We start from the raw sequence: 23354 nt of genomic DNA, 5'->3' as shown, positions 1-23354 counted from the left end.
ATGACCATATTATGAGTGTTAAAACTCCCACTGATCTCACCATTCTCAAAGAATCATATATTTCCAGTTTCCACAATTCCCATGCTATCATTAGGACAATAAAACCTATACCCTTTGGATTTTTCTGGTAACCCATAAAATAACCAATAATTGTCTAAAATCCATTTTTTTTCTTTCTGCGAAGAGTATACTCTAGTTTCCACTGAACAACCCTAAACATGAAGGTGCTGCAAACTGGGTTTTCTACCTGCCCAAAGTTCATAATAGAGTCTTTGGTACAACCTTACTAGAAACCCGGTTTAATACATAAATAGTGGTTCTAAGAGCATAGATTCACAACATTATGGGTAAGGTAGAATTATCATGCTTCTAACCATTTCCATGAGAGTTCGGTTTCGTCTCTCAGCAACATCATTCTGCTGAGACGTACTTGGCATAGTATATTAAGCATAAATGCCATGCTTTTCTAAGTATTTGGCAAAAGGTCCATGTAATTGACTTATTTTAGTGGTACGACCATAAAATTCACCACCTCTATCGGATCGAATAATTTTCACCTTTCTATTTAATTACTTTTCAACCTCAGTCATAAAATGTTCAATTGTGCCTGAGATTTTTCTTGCAATAAATAAATCCATAACGCGAAAAAAATCGTCAATAAAGGTGATAAAATATTTTTATCCACCAAAAGTCGAGACATCAAAGGTCCGCAAATATTTGTATATATAATTTAAGGAGCTCATTGTTTCTTGTGGCATTTTTAGTATTGTGTTTGGTTTGTTCATTTAATACAATCCACACAAACTGTAATGCTTGTAAAGTATAGATTCGAATGAATATTATCCTTTATAAGCCTCTCAATTCTTTCACTAGAAATATGATCCAGTTCCTTTATGCCATAAGAATGATAAATTCGAATGAATATTATCCTTTAGATGCTCCTTCAGTAGCAGTGTGAGCATGAGATGCACTCATTCCATACTTCTTCATCTTATGCTCCTCCTAGACCAATACGTTTCCCAATTCTTTAAGAGTCCACTAATCTTTTATAGTGAATCAATTTGGAATGGTCCAGATTGAGGAGGTAAGGAAATTAGGGTCAATTGGACAAGGAAATTCTCATTCACCTATAATCCTAACTTCAGCTCAGAAGAGATATTATTTATGTCCATCACATGCTCGTACATAGTCCGAGAACCATTATATTGCATGCTCATGAGATCCTTCATAAGTTTTCCTGCAATAGACTTTATATGCAGTTGTGAAGCGATCCTCAACATTCTGCAAATATTCTTTTGCAATGTCAACTGTAAACTTAGTCCTGTTAGATTTTTCCCTAGCATTATGGGTAATCAGCCAACTACTTTGATCATAAAATAATTGGTTTATCATTCAACAGTGTTAGGTCCAAGTCCATTACTTCAAGAGTGAACTTAAGTTTCTCTTTCCATTCAAAGAAGTTAGTTCCAATAAATTGGGGAATGTTTGAGGTAAACATACTAGTAGCAAAAAATATATGTTTTTACATTATAGGAGCAATTAAGATCTGAATGCTCACATATAAAAGCTTTGAATAGTAACACGAACATTTATTTGAAAACCCATATCATGAGGCAATTATGAAAACTCCTTTGGGTAGTCTTCATACAATAACAAAAATCATGCTTTTAATATCCACATCTTAGTTCAATAATTGAGTAATAATAAATTGGCGTTACCTTTGGGTAATCGACACCAATTTAAATTATTAACTCCATTAGTGTTTATTATGTCACAAAGACTATTTCCTTTGGGAATCTAGACCTTATAACAAACAAACTATTTAGATAATGAATAGCCACAACAAGCATGATGATTAATTGCATACATAGATTTTCATATTAACTTGATTATAAACTCTTCTCATTTTACCTCACTTTGGTGATTGCAAAATAAACATAATATAATCAAGAATGTATAGCGATTAATTGCTTAAGCAGATTTTCACTTAATTTGATTATAAACTATTATTTTACCTCACTTTGGTGATTGTAAAATAAACATAATATAATCAAGAATGTATAGAGATTAATTGCTTAAACAAATTTTAATATGAGTTTGATTATAGACTCTTCTTATTTTGCCCCACTTTGGTGATTGCAAAATAAACATAATATAATCAAAATACATGTTAAAACGAGAATTGAATTATGTAATCATTCATTCCACCGTCTCGGTAGATTCATAATCATAAAACATTTAATTAAAATCTCAATTCATCAAGTTAAAATAAACGATATGCATAATGTGTTATATATACAAACACACGTGAATTCACCATATATATTTTTCACATATAATCATACAAAATAAGCAATCTTTAATTGATACACTAATTAAACAGTACAATTCACATACATATGCGAACAAAATTAAATAAACTAAATTACCGATTCCATCATATGTTTTCTCTCGGTTCATGTGGAAACAATTATTTCATTGAGACAGCCAATCAAAATATAGTTATTAGATTAGTCATGCGAATTCATTAAATACGTAATACATGAAAGGAATCAACTTTATTTGAAATCATAATCCATTAAATGTCGAAAGAGATTTAATTACCGAAACCAAATATACAAGAATACATAATTCTCAATTCATCAATAGTTTATTCAAATTGAAAAAACAAAAATTATGGTTTTTCAATAATACGAAAATACATGAGTTCTCAACCATGCTCTGATACCACATGTTGGACATAATTTTATCATCATATATTCAAGAATACATAATTGAATATAAATAAAGCAAGATCTTCGAACATCATGTATTTCACGTAAAACCATAAACATAATGGATCGAAAACTTACCTTTATGATCCATAGCGGAAGCGATTGGGGAAGACGGAGAACTTCCTCGGACTTTCTTTGGTGTAGTAGCGCAACTCCAACTCCAAGGATTTGTTTCTCTCTCTTTCCCTCGTTTATGTGTTCTTTTAATGTGTGTGATTTGATGGGATCCCACACTTGTATTTATAGGCAGAGAGAGGACAAACCCTAATTATAAAATATTAAAGCCCTTTCCATCAAAGTGGCTATTTTATTAGGACGTTTCTTTTTGACCAAGTAATACCAAAATCAAATTAAATAATTGATCATGATAATTTGATTTGATTTTGTTAGTCAATAACATAATTAACGTCAAATTCATGACAATCAAAACCATATATATTCTTGACTAAATTAATGCTAATCAAGACATATAAATATCCCAATTTCCTTAATAGCAATATACTACTAGGAAACATATAATATTAGTCAACAATTAATGACTAACTAGGAAACATCCCATTTAAATCAATATATTCAATTGATAGCTAATTAATTAGGGAAAATTGTGTCTTATACCAAGTTAATGTATTATATTAAAAATCCAATTCTATTTAGGATTCTATCACATGTCACATATGTGAGACATAAAACTTACAGTCATTGGCAGAAACAAACGAGGTGTCTTTTTTAAATTAATTTTTCATAGAGTTTTCAAAATTTATTCAATTATTATATAAATTCTTACACAAATATTTTTTCTGCGTCCGCCAGTTGACATCGTGTTCACAACCGGAAGACGCCTACAGTGCGTATTCGATGATTTGACTCCACTACTGTCATTGTCGGAAACAAATGAGATGATTATTATTCAGAGTCTCTCCAGAACTGAAAATCTGTCTTCTTTCTAATCAATTCTTTTTCGATTCTGACAAGCTTTGTACACTCAAAGGTCATTATCCGAGCTCAGGATACAGATTAGAAGGTTTGTGGTTGAGTACGAAGTACATCACGTTGAAACGGCGCAAGCAATCGACGATTCTTTGGAGAATCAGATCAGTAATTTTAAATTGTAGGAAATTCATGTTTTAGGTTTTAATTCCTTTTACATGAATTATTTGTGTTATTGTATGCAATTTTGTGTTTAACATGTGATTAATTGATCTCATAATCGGCCAAATAGATCTGTAGATCTGATTTATTTGTTTATGCATGACTTCAACTGTGCACGGGGCATCAAACCCCAGCAAGTAGGAGGGGCCAAAAAACCCATATCCAGCGAGTCGGATGACGAACTCTCGAACCAATTGCGGTTCCAACCGCCGAACATGTTTGCAAGAGCGAGTGTTTGAGAATTTGAGAGAGAAAATGAGATTGAGAGAGAGTTGTTTGGTGTTATTTTTTTTATGAAAGGGGGATATTTATAGATGAAAAAGGTGAATTTTGGAGTAAAAAATAAAAAATAAATTAAAAGTGGGAATAAAAGGGATATATTTTATTGGGAAGTGAGAATCTATTATTATTACAATTAAAATCTTTTATTTTTGAATTTTCTAACTTTTTTTTAAAAAAAATACATTTCACCGCCCAATGTGGGCACGTCACATCACCGAGGCGCATCTGTCCATCAGAACAAATAGAGCTCTTAGCAAAGAACAGTGCCATGCCATCGGCACGAGTACAGTGGTGAGCTTTTGCCGTGCCGTCGGCATGGCTCCGCTCGTCCGATCGGCTCCGTTTGGGATGCTCTTATGAGAACCGATTCAATCCTAATCTATTTTACAAAATTTAACGTGCTTAGAGAATATTCTAGTGCATGTGAAAAAGTGGATAAGTATATCTGGTGCAGAATGAATTAGGTTAATGTAATAATTTGAAATAAAATATTCCCCCACTACTTTGCAATAAAAAATTATGATTATAGAGAATCATTTTGATATCTGAGCTTTTACAGATCTGAAACATGGAATTAAATCATATCCCCTTCTTCTAGAAGGTAGGGGAGCTACCGCTACCTAGGCAGACCAAGGTCTGTGATAATAGAACCTCTGGACCCCACCATATGTAATGACTTAATTATGTTTGAAATAATAATCCTAAAGTCTATGATTCTAGAAGGAAATGATCCCATATCTTCTCGCCATTGTCCATGGACCATGTTTGTACATGATCAACGTACAACGTATTCAATTAGGACCTTTGTAATTAAAAGTAAAGCGCATGTTAGTCATATCATATTAGTTCTTATTGTCATATTCTAGTTGGTCCACAAACTAATTTTATTTTTCATGTTAGTTCTTCCACGTACCACTATTTTACGATAAGATGATTTTTATTTTAGTTAACTACGTATATTTTAATAATTTTTTTATTTCTAATTTTACATTAAATTTGTATTATTTATTTTTAAGACTTTTCCATAAAAAAGTAAACAAATAGTGACATGCTAAAAATAAAAGCATCTCATTACACCTTCCTCATTTGATTTGTTGAAAACATACAGAAAAGTCTAGAGAAGGATAAGTTTCCTGCTCTCTCTGTCTCAACTGCAATCACATATTTTCCTATTTAATTTATCTCAATTAAAATAACATATTTCTGTTTTTGATAATTTTTCTTTTTAATTAAATATTCAACACTCTTTCTCTCACCAATTAGCCATATTAACGTACTCCCTCCGTTCGAGAACAGGAGTCCCGTTTATCCATTTTGATCCGTCCGCGAATAGGAGTCTCGATTCATAATTACCATAAATGGTAAATAGACCCACATTCCACCAACTCATTCCACTCACATATCATTTAAAACTAGTACTAATATATATAAGTGGGATCCCTATTTCACTAACTTTCTTCCATCCACTTTTCTTAACATTTATTAAAACCCGTGCCGGAATGGAATGAGACTCCTTTTCACGGACGGAGGGAGTATCAACTAAAAAATGTACTCCCTCCGTTCCATAGTAATGAGGCGTTTCTTTTCGGCACGAAGATTAAAAAAAAATGTGTTAGGTGAGTTAAGTAAAGGAATAGTAAAGTGGAAAATGAAAAAGATAGAGAGCTGAAGAGAGAATAAAGTAAGAAAGAGTAAAGTAGGTGTAAAAAAATGTGTTGATTTTTACTAAGAAGAAAAATGACTCTATTACTATGGAACGTACCATTCATGAATGCTTAATTTGTCTGTTTACTCTATCGTAAGATCCAAGAAAAAGGCAAGGCCCAGCCCCAAAAAAATTACCACTACTATTATTCTGAGTCAAAGTCTAGAGAAGAATGCCACAACCACAACTTTCTTCACTAATTTTTTCTCACGTTACACCCTTTGGGTTTGATTCTCTCTAAAAATCACTCCTACAGAGTCCTACTTCATTCCAATGTTCATTTCTCTTGTTTCATCCATTTGATCATCTCCACTCGAATTTCATTGGTCTGGGATGCGGGGCATGTGGAATGATTTCCTGGGCTCCTTCGCTTGAGGTGGCAACGCCCACCCGACGGTTGGGGGTCTCATCCCCTGGGCGGGACCCACCATAATTTCTATGGTCTTGCGGAGGGCCTGATAAAAAAATGAAATGTGACATCTAAGATAAATTAAAAAGAAAAGTATAAAAATAAAGTTAAAAAGAAAACGTGACATCTACTATAGTACAAAGGGAGTACTGCTTTTTGTAAAAGTGAAAACAGGTTCTTAATTATAGTATTGGCCAAAATGAACTTTACTCCCTTCGTCCATCAAAATTTGTCCCATTTTCTCATTTCCGTCCGTCCCCTAAAATTTGTCCCATTTCATTTTTACCATTTTTGGTAGTGGACCCCATATTCCACTAACTCATTCCTACTCACATTTTATTATAAAACTAATATATAAAAGTAGGACCCACAATCCACTAACTTTTTCAACTCACTTTCCATTACATTTCTTAAAACCCGTGCTCGGTCAAACCGGGACGAATTTTCGTGGACGGAGGGAGTATTATATACTAGTATTGTATAATCATGAAAATAGTACATATTGCGTGGAGCAATCAAGTGAAAAACACCTAATTGTTATCAAATGCATATTAAAAATAGAAATGACGTGAATTAGAGTGAGTGAATCAGCACCATATATTCATAAAAATAATGATGACAGTAGCATTACACAATAAAGTAAACAAAAAAGACAAAGAATACAATAATCCCCCAACTTCAACTGACAAAACCCTCCACTATTTAAAGCACCACACAGATCTCCGCAGCAGCACTCCTCAAAATGGGATTCCTCTTCTACGCCATCAAATTGCCCAGATTCATAACCCTATCCTTCTTCCTCAACCTAATCTCCCACGCCCACTACCTCTTCATCGCCGCCCTCACCCATCTCCGCCTCTACAAGCACTCTCCGCCCCAGGAATCGCCGGATTCCGGCGCCGCCGCCAGCAATTACATCCTGATACTCGACACCTCCTCCCCCTCTCTCGTCCCCATCCCGGTCCACGTCGTGACGGCCGCGATCAAGACCCGGGTCCCCGTAATCGAGTACGAGGAACTCGCCCGCCGCGGCGGAGGCGGCGGGGGAGAGAAGGGGTGTAGTATATGCTTGGAGTGTATAGAAGAGAGGGATGAAGTCAGAGAGCTGTGCAATTGTAGGCATTTGTTTCATAGGGAGTGTTTGGACACGTGGATTGATGAGGGACGCGTCACGTGTCCTTTGTGTAGGTCCATGTTGTTGCCTCCAAGAGTGAATCAAAATCAAGATTCTTAGTTAGTTTTTTTTTTTTTTTTAGGAATATTGTTGTTATATTATGTATGTCTCTTGCAATTTTTGGTATAGAGATTGACTTGTGTTTATTTGGTGAGAGATTACATTGAATGAATGTGCTGCTAATTGAGTTAAAGAGTGTGGATGAAAAATGAGTTGAGACGGCAGAAATCAGAATGTAATGGCAAAGAGATGTGTTAATCTGTGTTGGTAGTTTTTGACATTTGTGATTCATCAGTTAAGTCTGAAAGGGATGGATGTAGCTCAGAGGTGGTTTAGCTAATTCTATGTTAAATTATCTTCATTAGGTGAGAGACTAAGACGGTTATTTGGTTGTTATCAAGTGTGTGACTAGGAAAGGTACATTGAAATATTTATTTGATTTTAAATTAAGAAATCTACATATTAGAGGCAGGATTTATGGGGTTGAAATGTCAACAGCAAATCGCTGTAGAATTGTACTACTCTAGTAACTTGGGCATTTCTCAAGGGGTTCAAATTGCAAGACGCAGTCTTCTTGAGTGATACTTGATGATCGTTGAGAGATGAGGTTTGGGGCTCAACGGCTTGACCACGGGGTATTGTTCCCCGCTCATCGGAACTTTGTGGCGAGGCTGGCTTCGGATGGTGGTGGGAAGAACATGGATAGGCATATTGCTTTAGTGTCGAAGGGGTGGAATAATTACACCGTACATATAAAATGTTTCATCAATGTTTCAAATTGATATAAAAAGATTTAAGTTTAAACAAAAATTTTATTAGTGTTTCATGTTAATAGTACATTGTTATACAAAAAGTTTAGGGTTAAAATTTATACATGTGCAATAGAGGCATTTTTTTTGGTGCATGTTAATAGTACATTTATACCTGTGCATTAGAGGCATTTCTTTTGGTGCAAAAATTAAGAAATTGTGTTAAAGTATGCTATGTTGAGAGGGATTAAATTAAGAAAAAGAATAAAGTGGAGAGATGAATAGATAATAAACTAATAGAGAAGAGATGTGTTTGCCAAAACTCAACAAAAGTGGGATAGTGAAAAAGGAATAAGACTTAGCTATAGTTGATAAAGAAGTATAATAAACAAGAAGGCACGTATGAATTTAAAATTTATGAAACTTTTTGTTAAACTAGAGACTAGGGAGAGTCCATAATAATCTGGCAATGGAAATTGGAGTCAAGTGAGAGAGTCCATTAAAGAGTAAACTGGACAGAGAAAAGTTCCATCACAGCTTTAACTTTAACAATTAATTTTAAAATTTATTAAAAAAATTCCCTGAATTCATAATAGTACTATCCATTATTATCCACAGACTGAAAGTAGAAACAACTTTATAGGGGTAAATCTAGTAAAACCGATTTAATTAACTCATTTAAGTGTGCTAATTTTTTAATTAATTAGAGATTAAGCTGCTGGCTTTGAATTGGGTCAGTCGTCAGAGGACTAGGGCGGTTGGCCCTATGGGCCTAGCCTGAGTCCAATTTTAGGGTGGATATCAAATTATATTTTCAAAGAAAATTGGTCTGGCCTGGCCTCGGTTAAATTATTGTTAGTTCAGCCCATTTAGAATTTGTAGGTTTGAGATGTGAATTTGGTTACACAATTTTTGAGCTTCACTTTTCGCATCGTAAAGTATAACATTATGTCTCACTCTACTTTTTCATTTATCTCCACTAAAAATGTCATATTTTTATTTTTAAAAAAAGTTCTCTTTCATAATATTATATTTTCTTTTTCTGCCTAAAATACAAAATAAAACCTCCTAAAATATCGTATCGTTCCACAAGTGTGACACTTTTTGTAGGACGGAGGAAATGCTAAATTAAATAAACGAACTATAAAATGATACACTATGATAGGAAACACTCCATGACCAATATCGCAGCGATTTTGAATAACTTAGACAATTTAATGGAGATATGACAGAAAATGAAAAAAAAATGAGACAATCAATGAGGACTTGAGGAAGTAATTGTTAACTCTAGAAATTATATTGAATAGTTTATGCAATTATTATTATGATTTGGTGCCATACCGTCATCAATATTCAATACATTGTTGGAACTTAGTGATCACTATATATATAATATGACTCCATTTGTTAAACAAAACCTTGTATGGCGATTAGATAAAAAGGAATTGGTATAAACGAATCATGAACTCGAATGGTCGGTAGAAGAGTAGTAGTGATTTATTGTAGAGAAAAATCATACTAAGTGTTAGCTGAAAATGATGTGAAAATAATATTTAATTATTTGGCAAGGTCCACTCAAATAATAGTATTGCTCAAATTTTATATAGTGCCCTTGCTATTATTGTTTTAATATATACATCAACTAATGATTGGTACCTTTCACATTGGACGGCAGCCCATCTACTCTACCAAAACGTATGATTAATTAGTCGTCTTAGGTTTGTCAAGTCCGGGTAAAGTCGAGTGAGGTCGTGACTAAAACATTATTAAAGATTAATTTGTGGCATTGTACAATTTATTTTTGAAGCAAAATATAATATAACCACTTAGCTTATGTAAGCATGATCCTGGCCAAAACCGCCGCAAACGGAGAGGAACTCGTCGCCGACTGCCATCTCCTCCCTGCCGTCGCAAACTATTGTGGCAAGGTTTTAGCAGAAAGGAGGATCGGAGAGACTGATGAGAGAAAGGAAGAATTGGAAGGGCATTAGGAGGGGGGGTTGATTACGCTAAGTTTAAATTTTATTTTTTTATTTAATCGTTATATTTTTTTTTTATCTTGATCCATTATTAATATGACGTTAAAAAATAATCTATTTACACTAAGTGATCACAATGGAGTAATATATTTTTGTGTTTGTGCCCACCATTAACTTTTTGTTAAGCAAATTAGTTATTTAAAATGATTATCAATTTACCTTTACTATATCATATAGGAATTTGAATTTTTTTCTCCCCATGATAATTATCGAGTATTTAGAAAGAAAATTTGATGGGTAACTAATAAGTAATACACACATATTCGACCAAGTGGTGCCAAAAATTGGAGTACTAAAAATTTTGGTCCACACATATTCCTTCAAGCGACGCATGCATGAAAAACTAGGTTATTTCAAAAATCAACTACGGTAAAAGAATATATTTTTTATAATTTAGTTAACTAGTATGGTAGGAAGTGGAATTATCAATTGTAATTAATAAGGAGTGTAAATGGTACATCCACCAAATATAAGTAAGATACAACATCTCCAACTATTTACATTAAACTCAAATTTATTTTAGTATAAATATCACATCAAATAGTAATCTTTACTCCAATCATTTATACGAAATTTAAACATAAAAGAATATATCTCTATTAACTATTTTTTTACTCTCAAAATTTTTAAAAATAATTTAGGTTTGTTTTAGTGTAATTTTTTTTTTGATAAATAGCTAGCAAATGCTCAAGCCACAAGACGGTGAGCTACAAAGAGGCAATCCCAAAGGCGAGACCACCAACAAAAGCGAAACTCTCTACCTCCAAAAAAAGGGATCCAAAACAAGCAAAAACTACCAAACAAAGCAGCCCCAACACGCAGCAAACCACCCATCCCCTCACCGAGCCAAAACCCATAACAAAGCTACAAAAGAAGGAAAAAACAACAAGAGCCCGGAATTTAAAAAAGTTAGCACAACCTACCTCTTCGTGGAGCTCTTGTTCCTGCCCAGCCTCTGACAGCCTTCAAGTCATCCTCTAACAACCCCGGTGCAAAGGGAAAATCCGGGCACCATCCTTTCGCCCAATATTTTAGTGTAAATCTAAAAATGAGGACGATATTTTACTCAAAAATTGAAAATGAGATAGGTTTTGGAGTACCATTAAAGCTAATTGTCTACTTTATTTTGGGTTTTAGACCATCTCCATTCATAAACCAAATTTCATTTTTGGTGTAGAAAACTTATACAATTATACTGCAAACTCAAACTCGTTTTTTGCATTTTTCTACGGAACAACATCAAATATGGCGTTGTTGAATAAAAATTGTAAGGCATATGCTAAAAAATAATGTAGATTTGAGTTTGGCATAAATGGTTGGAAAAATTACTTTTTAATGTGATATATTCAAAAATAAATTTAAATTTAATATAAATAATTGGAGATACCTATATCATATTCATCAGGTCTTAGTTATTCATCATTTTTCCATTTTTTAGCACATAGTAATTTTCATTTTGAGTTGCAACATTGTTTCTACCGTCCATTTACTGAGATGATCCTTCGTATTCACCATTTTCACTTTTCAGCACATAATTTTCATTTTGAGTTGCAACACTGTTTCTACCGTCCATTTGCTTATACATGTTAATTTGTTGTTTACTCAATATATATATCTAGAAATGTGATCAAATGGAAACTCTAAATATTATATAAACTCAAAACTATAATCTGGACCATTGAAAAATGTCAACAGATCACAAAAAAATATCAACAAGAAAATGTCAACAGAATTTCAACGGTAGTCAATAATTGATGTTGTGTTGATATTATGTTGATACTGTATTGACATTAAAATCTTGAAATTTTACACTGTATTGATATTGTATTGAAACAGTGTTGAAACAGTGTTAAAGAGTTTTGAGTTTATACAATATATAAATTTTTATTTTATCACTGCCCTATATATCCAAACATAGTAACATATCAAATAATCAACATCAATCATCCAAATCAAATTCGGTATGCCCAAGTTTTTAGATGACAAAATAATGCAATATTTCACAGTTGTTTCTTGAATTTCCACATATATCGAAACTTATAGGTCTTCCAAATTTAATTATGATAAGAAAGTCCCTGCGGCTGCCACAAGAAATTCAAACACGTTATAATTCGCACATGAATTAAGGAGAACAGCTATTTATGTTTTCTAAATCTGTAAATGCAATGACTTTTATTCGTAGACTTGTGTGTAATTTTATTAATGTGTATATGAGTATATCTGTTTGACTATATATAAGAAATCATGCGATCAGTAAAACTTCTACATATCCACCTCAGCCTATGTGCGCTCAATTATTTTATATCTAAACTTACAAAATACTACTAATTCATATTGAAGTAAATAAAAAATATATTTCATCCGTCCCATTAAATATGCAACATTTTACTTTTATGAAGTTGTTTTGGAAAAATTATGATAAATAATTAAAATGTTTAAAAAATTAAGTAAGAGAGAGAATAATGTAGAGGAGAGTCCCCTTTACATTATTCTTTTTTTTCACTTTATTTTTTCTACACTTTAACTATTTAATGGGACAGAGGGAGTACAAAATAAGAGTATTTTCTAACGCATCACCATTTATTTTTATACTGACTTAATACTATATATTATTTATAGACTTATATTCTATATAGTGAAAACTAGTAGAAATGAGAAGTCATTAATTGGGGTTTCCACGCCTATCGTCTATCGATATGCCGATGAGAAGTCATAACCTTTGAATTGAATTCCATTATTTTGATTGAGAATGCCTTGTAGGATTTCTTATATTAGTACTATATTTGACGTGATTATGGATATCAATGTAGCCCGTAATCCGTAGGCTGGCCCGAATAGCTCGCCAAATTTATAGGGTTAGGGCCGGAAATTTCTAGCCCGATAAAATTAAAACCCGATTAGCCTGCACCCGATTAACTCGCAACCCGTTAGGGTTAGACTCGAAAACCCGATGGGCTGGCCCGAAAATCCGATAAAATTACTATTATTCTATTTTTTTACTCCTAATTCGACACTTCATTAATTAATTTTAACTAAAAAAAAACTTTGAATTTTATAATTAAATACACAAATTATATATTGAATTTTTATTAAATAATAATTGATAAATAAATTAAAAGCTTCAAATTAACTACAAAAATATTTAAATTTCTAAAACATGCATTAAAATTCCATGAAATATCCACGAAATATCTCAAATATTAGTATTTGATCATGTTTATGATTGAGTTTAAGTATATATCTCAAATATATCATAATTAAATGTTCTACTCCCTCCGTCCCAAGGAAGATGACCCCTTTCTTGGACGGCACGAGATTTTATGCAACTTTATTTTGTGTGTTAAGTGGAGAGAGTAAAGTAAGAGAGAGGGAATAAAGTAGAGATAAATGAGTTTCCATTTTAAGCAATGGGTCATCTTGATTGGGACAAACTAAAAAGGAAAGTGGGTCATCTTCAATGGGACGGAGGGAGTACATTGTATGAATATTAGTAATTTTAATCATTAATTATTGGATTGATCGCATGTTAATATTATCGGTAGCAACCCGATTAACCTGTTGGGCTAGCCCGAAGCCCGAGCTTTTAGGGTTAGGGTTGAACTTTTATAACCCGAAAGAAATCACAACCCGATTAGACCGCACCCGATTGACCCGCAACCCGGGTAGGGTTGGCCCGAAACCCGACAGCCTGGCCCGATTGACATCCTTAGACGTGATCAATAATAGGAGTGTTTTTTTCAAATACCCTCTTTATATAAGCTCTTTTAGAGTTCCTAAGTTGCCATATCTATACATGTATAAAAGGCGAGTTTTGGCCTTATTTTGAATATTTATGAGTTATGAGCATGAATTTGAATATTTATAAATTTTAGCCTAAATTTGCAATAAATCTAATTATTTGGTCATCAAATTTCGTAACTGCAACTATTTAGGCGTTTTACATGAGTTAGTAGGAGTAACGTATATATATTGAAATAATTTTATATCAAAGTTTGTGGAATGCATTAAATTGTCATCTGTACAGTTTCAACTTACAATCTTCTATATATATCGCATTGCTTTGTGAAGATGATGGAAAAGCAAAGCTCTACACATAAAAGAACTTTATCCAGGAATTGAGATTTCTCACCGACAAGCGAGAGACGTGAGAGTCAGACCGAGCGAAACAGCGGTCTAACTGGGTGACTCCACGCTGCCAAGAAGAAGAAGATGACGAGTGATGGGTGGATGACCGATAGTGAAGAAGAAAAGGGGTTGAGTACCGTAGGGAATTAGAGAATGAGACTGCGAAGCTGCCTGAAAGGAGAAGATAAAAATGTGGCGGTGAAAATTAAGGGAAGTAAATTTGGGTTGTATGAGTATAATATTTATTGGGTTGTATAGTACTACTATTTATCTTTTATCGTTTAACATGGTTGAGTTAAAAACCAATATGATTTTTTTAATCTCTACTCTAAATGATTTTTTTTAATCTCTATTATATATTCTTAACTTATTGGTGTCGTTTCTTCTTTTAGTTATTTAATCAACAGTGTTATTAGACATATATATAAAAAAGTGTTTCGAAGAAAATAACAAAAATGATACTCCACTAATAAATTTAGAAAGTTGAAAGGATTTCTTATCTCATGAATTTAACTCTTTCTTTTATTTTCTATTTCTATTCTAAATAATGTTCTTTAAGTTCAAATAAAAATTAATAGAAAAAGAATAATTTTTTGACAATTTTCATGTTAGTTATGTATGAAAACTTAAATTTGTAATATTTAAATAAATGCATAATGACATTACATGATAATTACGGTGATAAAGATTTGTAAATATTGGAATTTTACTATTTTCATAAACTCATTATAGCAATAAACAATTGAAATTATAAGAGATTTCTTTGTAGCGTATTTTAATATTATGTAAAAATTTATTTATGAGCAAATATTTTTATTACAACTAATAATTATGATTACATGATTTTTATATGTAGTAGTATTGTTTAATATATCAAACTGTTCATATTATTTTATATTTCATTAACTTGAATATGTATGTAATATAGTTTTAGAGAAATAAATTTAGATGTTGCATAATATTTTAAAATTTGAAAATGTATTTCTTCAATAAATGGGTATTAGAGAAATCAAATATGAGAAATTAAATGTAGATATTGCTTAATTTTTCAAAATTTTAAATGAATATTAAAAAAAAAATTAAATATCCGTACATAGCACGGGTGTTACACTATTATTTATATATTTTGTCCTTATTCTGAAATATTTATATGTTATGGACCAATTTGAATATTTTAAGTAACTCCCATGAATATTTATTTAGATATTTTAATGAGCATTTGACTAATTTTTAAAGCATTACTCATTGGTGGTTACAAATATTTAAATAGAATAATGATCATTTAACAAATTTTGTAACCTATATTGATTTGATTTTATAATTTATGATGTTTTAATTCCATGATCTCTCATGTACTAATATTGTATCTATAAAAGACATAGAGTTGTGGATGAAATACACACTAACAAAATATTCTTCATTTTAGGAACGTTGTTTTGCTCGATTTTGGAGCCCCATCAAGTTTATAGGTGTCTAGCAGGTTTGAGATGTTATGTACGTCAGGAGGAAGTCGTTTCATCTTTTGGGAAAATACGTCAATCCGAGAGCACTAACCGTGATGTAATTTGTCTTGCGGAAAGAGGGTTTTTCTTGACTAATTTTCATTGTAATTTCCATTTTATTTATTGTTGTTTTTTTCTTTGATTACAAGAGTTAGAGTACCGCGTGTATATGGTTCCAGAATTTTATCCCAATATTTCTTACAGTTCTTAGAGAGGGAGAATTGTAACATCCTTAACTCAAACATACATAGTATTTATCTTCAACTTTACACGTATATTATTTTTAGTAGAGAAATATGAAGGATTGTTTTAAACATATTTTTCAAAAATGTCAACACTTAATATAGTCTCTTTATCATTGTCCAAATAATTGTGTTTGTCTTAGTTCTATTTTAAATATGTTTAATTTAATGTCTTTAGGTGTAAAATGAATTGAGGAGAATATATTTATTGAATTTTATTATACAGTAGTATATTTTTTATTTTAAATCTTATATAATTATATTGTTTTTTATTTTAATTAATCGATTAACAATGTAAAATCGCATGACAAAAATATTCCGTCGTGCATCGCACGTGGGTTAATACTAGTAATAAAATAGAACAACACATTTCTAGTGGCTTAAACGAGGCAAAACGACTTAGGTGTGAACCGACTCCCTAGCAATATAATATCACAGCACATTTTAATGTCAAAATATATTACTGTACTAGTAGTATTATATTTGTGCTGGCAATTTTGTATTTTTTAAATAGGAGATACAAAAAGTTAATGAGAAATATAAATAAGTCATTCGTGGACCATAATTTTGATTGGAATCCAACTTTGACTACGAACTTAGTTAGAGGTACTGGTCGTAATATATTATTGATCTTTAAATGTGAATCGAAATAAACAAGACCTTCTGTGCACACTGCACACACACGACCTAATAAACATTCAAATCCTAGCGAATATCAAAGGTGGAAAACTGGAAATTATCATACCTTAATAATGAATGCTTTTTTAGTATATAGTACTATAAGATTTAGCATAAGACAACTAAATTAACATTCTAAAAGAATTAAAATTAGTACAAGTTGACTCAAATCACAATGGTAAATGCTGTAGCAAAATTATGCAAATATAGTAATTATTTAGGATGAACATAGTAAATTATACTCCATAAAACATCTCTGGACAATTGTATATTTAGGATGAACATAGTAAATTATACTCCATAAAACATCTCTGGACAATTGTATTTGTGCAGTATCTGGTCAAGTTTATTAGTATAGTAAGAAAGTGCATGGAAAAGAAGGTGGTGAAAGTAGTGTTAGTATATTGTAAGATCTATATTATTATTAGTGTTAGTGAGTGGCGGATTCAAACCCGAAAATAGTGGGGACGGAATTTAATATTTTAAATATGAATATAATTTAATAATGTAGTGTGATAAATAAAATAAATAATATTATAGTATTACTAATAAGTAGCACTAGCTTCGTTAATAAAACAAAAAGATGCATTAGCTTACCTATATGTATTATTCATCTAAAAATATAAAATCATGATAAATATTATACAAAAGTGAGACACAATCATTGTTATTATTTAGATTTCATAAATATTTAAAATATTTATTTTGTTACATAGAGAATAAGATTTAATTGTGATACAAATTATAAGTATTTTAGGAAATAATAATATTAAAAATTATTTTAACTAAAAAATAAATACTCCTTATAACAAATTAATATATGTAAATTAGTAAAAGTTTAGAATTCATAAAATATTTAAAGATATTATTTTGATAATAAGAAGAAATTTGAATTGATAAATTTAAAAAAACTGAGCAATGGAGAAAACATGTTCTTATTGAGGATTAAATCTAGACCTCTAAGTTAAAAATCTAATGGCTAAACCATTTTACTATACCAAATTTTATATTGTAGTATGGTCTTGAGTATATTTTTATACTCCACGGATGTGGCAGATATGCTATTTTCGGCTCAATTCAAAGGAAAATTTAGACTCTTCGAACGATTGGGAGGGAGCGGTCACCCACTCCCGCCCCCTAAAACCGCTAGTGGTGTTAGTAGTGTTTAAAAACTTTTTATTTTTAGAATTAATTTAAGTTCAATGAAGTGTTCAAAATAGTAAAATTTGTCAAATTTTTTGAACGGATAGTACTGTTATTCTTTAATTAGTCAATGATAATTTTCATGTGATCCAACATCATAAAATACGAATTAGTCCTTTATTTATATGTAACCCTCACATGTTAGAATGGACGGAGAATAGTGAAACAATTACAAGTAGTGCACATTACAGCACAATATAGTCTCACATCTAAATCAAACGTGAAAAATGAGAACGCGTACACACCACCACCACCACTATCACTATATAGAGTCATAATACACGCATTTCAACAAACACAATTCTAACATTATTAATATAAGAATCCCTCTCTCTAAACTTGAATAACAACTACCAAAACAGTTCTCCTTCATCCCCAAAGTCTATTTTCTGATTGGGAAGATATTTGCAGAAGATCTCAATTGCCAATTGGAAACCCAGTTGAATCCTGTGACGTTCAATACACGGGGGCCTACAGCAATCTCAGCAGCGCTCCTCTCTCACTTAAAACTCGCATCTTATCCCTTTCGCACCTCTCCTCTCTCTTCTTTGGATTTTAATTGGACATCATTAATTAATTTTCCTTTCTTTTCTACTATATATATAACTCCTCCTTATCCAAAATCTTTTCTCTTTCGATCTTTCCTTTCTAATTTTGCCCTCCCGCCCCAATCGGGGTGGATTGCTGCCTAATCCAATCCTCTTATTCAACCCTCTTCAGCTTAAAGGCAGCTTCTTATCCACTTCTTTTTCGCGCTTGCCGTTATGGCGTTAATTTCTGCATTTCTTGAGATTCTGCAAAAGCCCACAATTGGGGATGTGGTGCTTGAGCTAATGGCGTTCACGACGCCCATATGGGCGGCCATCGTCGTCGGCGTTTTGCTGGGCTGGGCGTGGAAGCCCAACTGGGCTAATTTGACTGTAGGATTTCTTGAGAACGGCGGAGAGGTGAAGAAATCAGCGGCGGCGCTGTCGCAATTCGTTGCTTCAGTCCCCAGCTTGTGCTCATTGAAGCGGCATTTCTCGCTTGAGGCTTCAAACTCATCCGAGTCTTCAATTCCGTGCTTTGAATACAGGTTCAAAATGTTGACTTTTTGTTTGATAACTCAGCATTTGATTTTGATTGATTGAGTTGTTTGGGGCAATAGAAATGCTCTAGGGTTTTTGCCCTTGTTGGTTTTATTTAGTATATTCCTTAATAAGTTGATTTTTGTGTATGTGGTTAGTTCATCAAGGCTGGAGACTGAGAAAACGAGTGCTGTGAATGAGGATGATCTCAAGCATTTTCACAAGCTTGTTGAGGAGAAAGATGGTGGGCCTGTTTGGATCCAGATGATGGATAGGTCAACTCCCAATATGAGCTACCAAGCTTGGAGAAGAGATCTTGAGGTATATATGTATCTCATTTTGATCATGAATTGATGCTGCATATGGTGTTTTTGGATTATAATTGTTGCATTTTCTGCTCATAGACTGGACCTCCACAATATCGTAGTAGAACTATTTATGAAGATGCCACCCCTGAAATGTTGAAAGATTTCTTCTGGGACGACGAATTCAGAGCGAAATGGGGTGAACTTGCTAAATAATGAATATGTGAGGAAGACAGCTCTGAACTTTTGTAGAATATTTTCTCAAATTGGCATTTCACTATCACTAAATAAAAATGGAAACAGCTTCTGTTACTTGGAGATCTTTTTGGCAAGAATACTTTGGATTAGATATTTGCTTGGGTGAATTCGAAAAATCTGATGACACGCCCTTGTTGAATTCAGCTGAATCAAAGAGAGATGGGCGGTCTACTGCTAGTGAGATTCTTCTGTTCCACTACGAAGACATGGGCATACCATGGGAGATCGCAAAACTTGGTGTCCGGCAAGGGATGTGGGGCGCTGTCAAGAAGATCGACCCTGGCTTGCGTGCCTACCAGAAGCACAGAGCATCTGGAGCACCACTCTCGCGCTCTGCAACTATGGCTCAAATAAACGCTAAAGTTGACGTGGACGCCTTGGAAGCCCAGGAGAGCACGAGTACTTCTGCACCAGAGGCCACAGCTCTTGTTTCAGATGAGAAGCCATCGCGTAGAGGCATCTCAAAGGCTCTCGTTGTTGGTGGGGCCCTCGCCCTAGCTTGCTCCATCGACAGAGGGCTTCTGACGAAAGCGGTTATTTTTGGCGTTGCGAGAAAGTTTGCAAGAACAGGGCAGAGGTTATGACGAATACAGCTAATTACATTACTCTGTGCAATAAGCAAAGGCTCACACAGAATTAGCATTCGTTGCAAATTTGTTGCTGCGAAATAAAGAGGCAGTTTTCATTCTTTTTTTGTTTACTATATCTCCATGTAGTGATGATATTATCCTATAATTCATTTATTTTCCAATATATGATCATTTTTTTTACAGATGCAGCCTTAAAAATAGTTTGAGAAACGATCAGTTGAAAATAATTGGGATAAGATGTCACTTTTATAAAATACTATAAAATATAAAATCCAAAATGAGATGCAATGTACAAAGATAAATTTGAATACTACTCGTATTAATTATTGTATGATAGGAATCATTTATTTGCTTTGGAATTTGAAAGATGTTGGTAGCTAGTTAGTATCAACACGGATTTTATTAACTCACTATCATAAATTTTATGTAAGCTGGGCCAGGTTGATAGGAAATTATATTATACGATATTTAATGTTACTTGGCGTATTACTTCGTATATTTCAAAATTGATGTATTAAGTTTTGTGGGTATTCACGTGCACTGGCGGATCACGGGGAGGGGAGACTGCTTACTCCGTGCGACTAATTTCCTCTTATCCAGACGTAAAATTGTCATATCCTCCTCCTCCGTTCGTCCCAAAGATAAAAACCAATAGCCATTTCCCTTCGTCTTAACTCGCTAGTCCACTAATAAATTGCTAAAGCTTTTCTAGTGTATTTTCCAAATGCGTCGTTTTAACGTAATAAAAACATAAGGAAAAGATTAGTAGTACTAATGAACTTGGAAATAGTTCAATGAAATAATCACATGGATTTTCCCAATTCTCATAAAAAAAGAGTCCAAAAGCAATATTTGTTGTGCAATCGAATCACCAACCAGAGAGAAGTAGGAACAATCGGCGTATATCGAACTAAAGGTTGACACGTTAGATTAAGATAGGATTCATCAATCATAACACATGACTTCATTTGTGACTAAATTAATGGAACCGAAAAATCCATCGACCGTGGAACAAGAAAGGACACTGATTATAGAAAAGATTTGGTTTAAAATCATATAGGTCGGTCCAATGTAGCTCTAAAGTATCACATTATTATCGCATGCAGCAATAAGATAATACTAGTGTTAAATATTAGTACTCCCTATAATGAATCGATAATTTTAATCGATTTGATTTTTAATTATTGATAACAACTCTTTACTGGTTAGTATATTTTGCGTATAATCTATGATTATAAGAAAATTAGTTTACTTAATTTGGAGGAGTAAAATGGAAAATTTGAAAGGTAGGTATCAATTTTCGCATTAATAATCGAAATATGGGTTATAAAAGCAGCCAAAGGAAGGGAAGGGCGAAAATTTAAGACGAAATCCGGCGAGCGGCGGTTGGTCGGATTTCTTTGACCACAGATCTGCTACTTAGAATGAACTTTATTGCACGTTTGAGCGCAATTCATGCCCCTTTGAAAACACGCGGTGCAGTTATAAATGACAAGTGTGCAATGCATAGGGCAGTTAAAATACTTGGCGTATAAAGTAATGCTTCAACTTAATGAAGCCTTCTTTCCCGGCCCAACTTCTTATTTTGCCCAACAAATTTTGAAACATTTTTTTGTTCCGTAAAAATAAAAAAAATAGCAGTCACTTAAATCATAAACTTCAATTAAAAGTTATAGTCTATATCAAATTTGATCAAATTTCATAATTTAAATAGTTATTATTATATAAAAATACTATGCACAGCTATCTTACTTTACAAGGTGTCTAGTACTCACTCCGTCTTAATATTTTTTGGCTAAAAATAGAAATGACTCATTTATAGTGGGATATCCCAAAAAGGAATATGATTCACTTATCTTGGATAATTTCTCCATTTGCTAAGTTATTTTTTCATTTTAAAAAGTTCCAACTCACTTTTTTTTCTACTTTATTATGTGTCTTACTTTATTCTTTCTACTTTATTCGTTTTTCTATTTTATTTTTTATTTTTTCCCTCTTACTCCCTCTGTCCCAACTAAGTTGAGACAAATCTTTTGGACACGAAGATTAAGAAATTGTGTTGAAAAGTAGGAGAGGGGAATAAAATAGGAAAAATAAAGCAAGAGTAAAGTAGATGGTGAAATAAAGTAAGAGTAATTGGATGTTTTGTTTTTTTTTCAAAAAAAATGACTCAACTTAGTTGGGTATCCCAAAGAGGAATACGACTCAACTTAGTTGGGACGGAAGGAGTACTTTATTTATGTTATTATTTATCCATTTAACACACTAAATATTTATTATTTAAATTCCATGCCCAAATAAAATGTCATATGAGAAAAATGGATGGAGTATAAATTAGCACGGGAAATAATTAGTGTCACAATAAAAAGACATTTTAATTCTTAATAGGCCTCAAATAATACAATTAGGGGTGAGAAAAAAAACCGAAAACCGAATATTCAAACCGAACCAAACCAAACCGAAATTTTGAAATTTGGTTCGGTTTTTTTCGGTTTTTCGGTTCGGTTCGGTTTTAAAATACAAAAATTTCGGTTTTTCGGTTCGTTTCGGTTTGGGCGAAAAAAAAAACCGAAAAACCGAATTATATTTTAAATATATTATTATATATTTTTATTCTATTAATTTAGTATATTATATCACATATATAATATATATTCTTTTAATATATTTTTATAGAATAAATATTATATATATTCTATTAATTTTATATTATATATATTTATATTCTATTTTAGTATATAAAATAAAATAAATTATGTATATTAATATATACTATTTTTTTCGGTTTTTCGGTTTTGTTTCAGTTTTTTGGTTTTTTCGGTTTGGTTCGGTTTTTTAAGTTCGATTTTTGGTTTTTCGATTTTCGATTTTTCGGTTCGGTTCGGTTTCAATTTTAGCCTAAATTCGGTTTTTCGGGTTCGGTTCGGTTTGGGCGAAAAACCGAACCGAAACCCGAATGCACACTATTATTCATTAATTATTAAAATCTAAAAGAACAAAATTTAATAATCACCAAAATCAGAATATGTCTTTGTTTAATTTCTCACCCACCACTTTCCTCCCCACCGCCGAAACTTTATCTCCTACCCACCACCACCGCCGC

The 23354-nt window shown here is 32.6% G+C and overlaps 2 protein-coding genes across 2 annotated transcripts; both read left to right on the top strand.

The window, feature by feature from the left end:
- Positions 1–6979: 6979 nt before the first annotated feature.
- Positions 6980–7639, top strand: LOC125223463 (brassinosteroid-responsive RING protein 1-like). The gene has a single exon (XM_048126627.1). The coding sequence runs from the start codon at positions 7062–7064 to the stop codon at positions 7551–7553; it is 492 nt and encodes a 163-aa protein (XP_047982584.1). The 5' UTR covers positions 6980–7061; the 3' UTR covers positions 7554–7639.
- A 10701-nt stretch (positions 7640–18340) lies between these two features.
- On the top strand, positions 18341–20433 carry LOC125220214. Its single transcript, XM_048122378.1, has 4 exons — positions 18341–19106; positions 19257–19419; positions 19503–19610; positions 19694–20433. The coding sequence occupies exons 1-4, from the start codon at positions 18796–18798 to the stop codon at positions 20243–20245; spliced, it is 1134 nt and encodes a 377-aa protein (XP_047978335.1). The 5' UTR covers positions 18341–18795; the 3' UTR covers positions 20246–20433.
- The last annotated feature ends 2921 nt before the right edge of the window (positions 20434–23354 follow it).

Source organism: Salvia hispanica, chromosome 4 (genome assembly GCF_023119035.1).
Source record: "Salvia hispanica cultivar TCC Black 2014 chromosome 4, UniMelb_Shisp_WGS_1.0, whole genome shotgun sequence".
In the NCBI taxonomy this organism is placed as follows: Eukaryota; Viridiplantae; Streptophyta; class Magnoliopsida; order Lamiales; family Lamiaceae; genus Salvia; species Salvia hispanica.
The sequence above is the reverse complement of the archived record's forward strand: the minus strand, read 5'-3'. Positions and strand labels throughout refer to the sequence as shown.

Excerpts from the sequence above, each read along its gene's own strand:
- LOC125223463 (XM_048126627.1), top strand. The coding sequence starts at position 7,062 with ATGGGATTCCTCTTCTACGCCATCAAATTGCCCAGATTCATAACCCTA.
- LOC125220214 (XM_048122378.1), top strand. The coding sequence starts at position 18,796 with ATGGCGTTAATTTCTGCATTTCTTGAGATTCTGCAAAAGCCCACAATT. Across the intron at positions 19,107-19,256 it reads ATTCCGTGCTTTGAATACAG|TTCATCAAGGCTGGAGACTG; the intron begins GTTCAAAATGTT and ends GTATGTGGTTAG. Across the intron at positions 19,611-19,693 it reads GAGCGAAATGGGGTGAACTT|AAAATGGAAACAGCTTCTGT; the intron begins GCTAAATAATGA and ends TATCACTAAATA.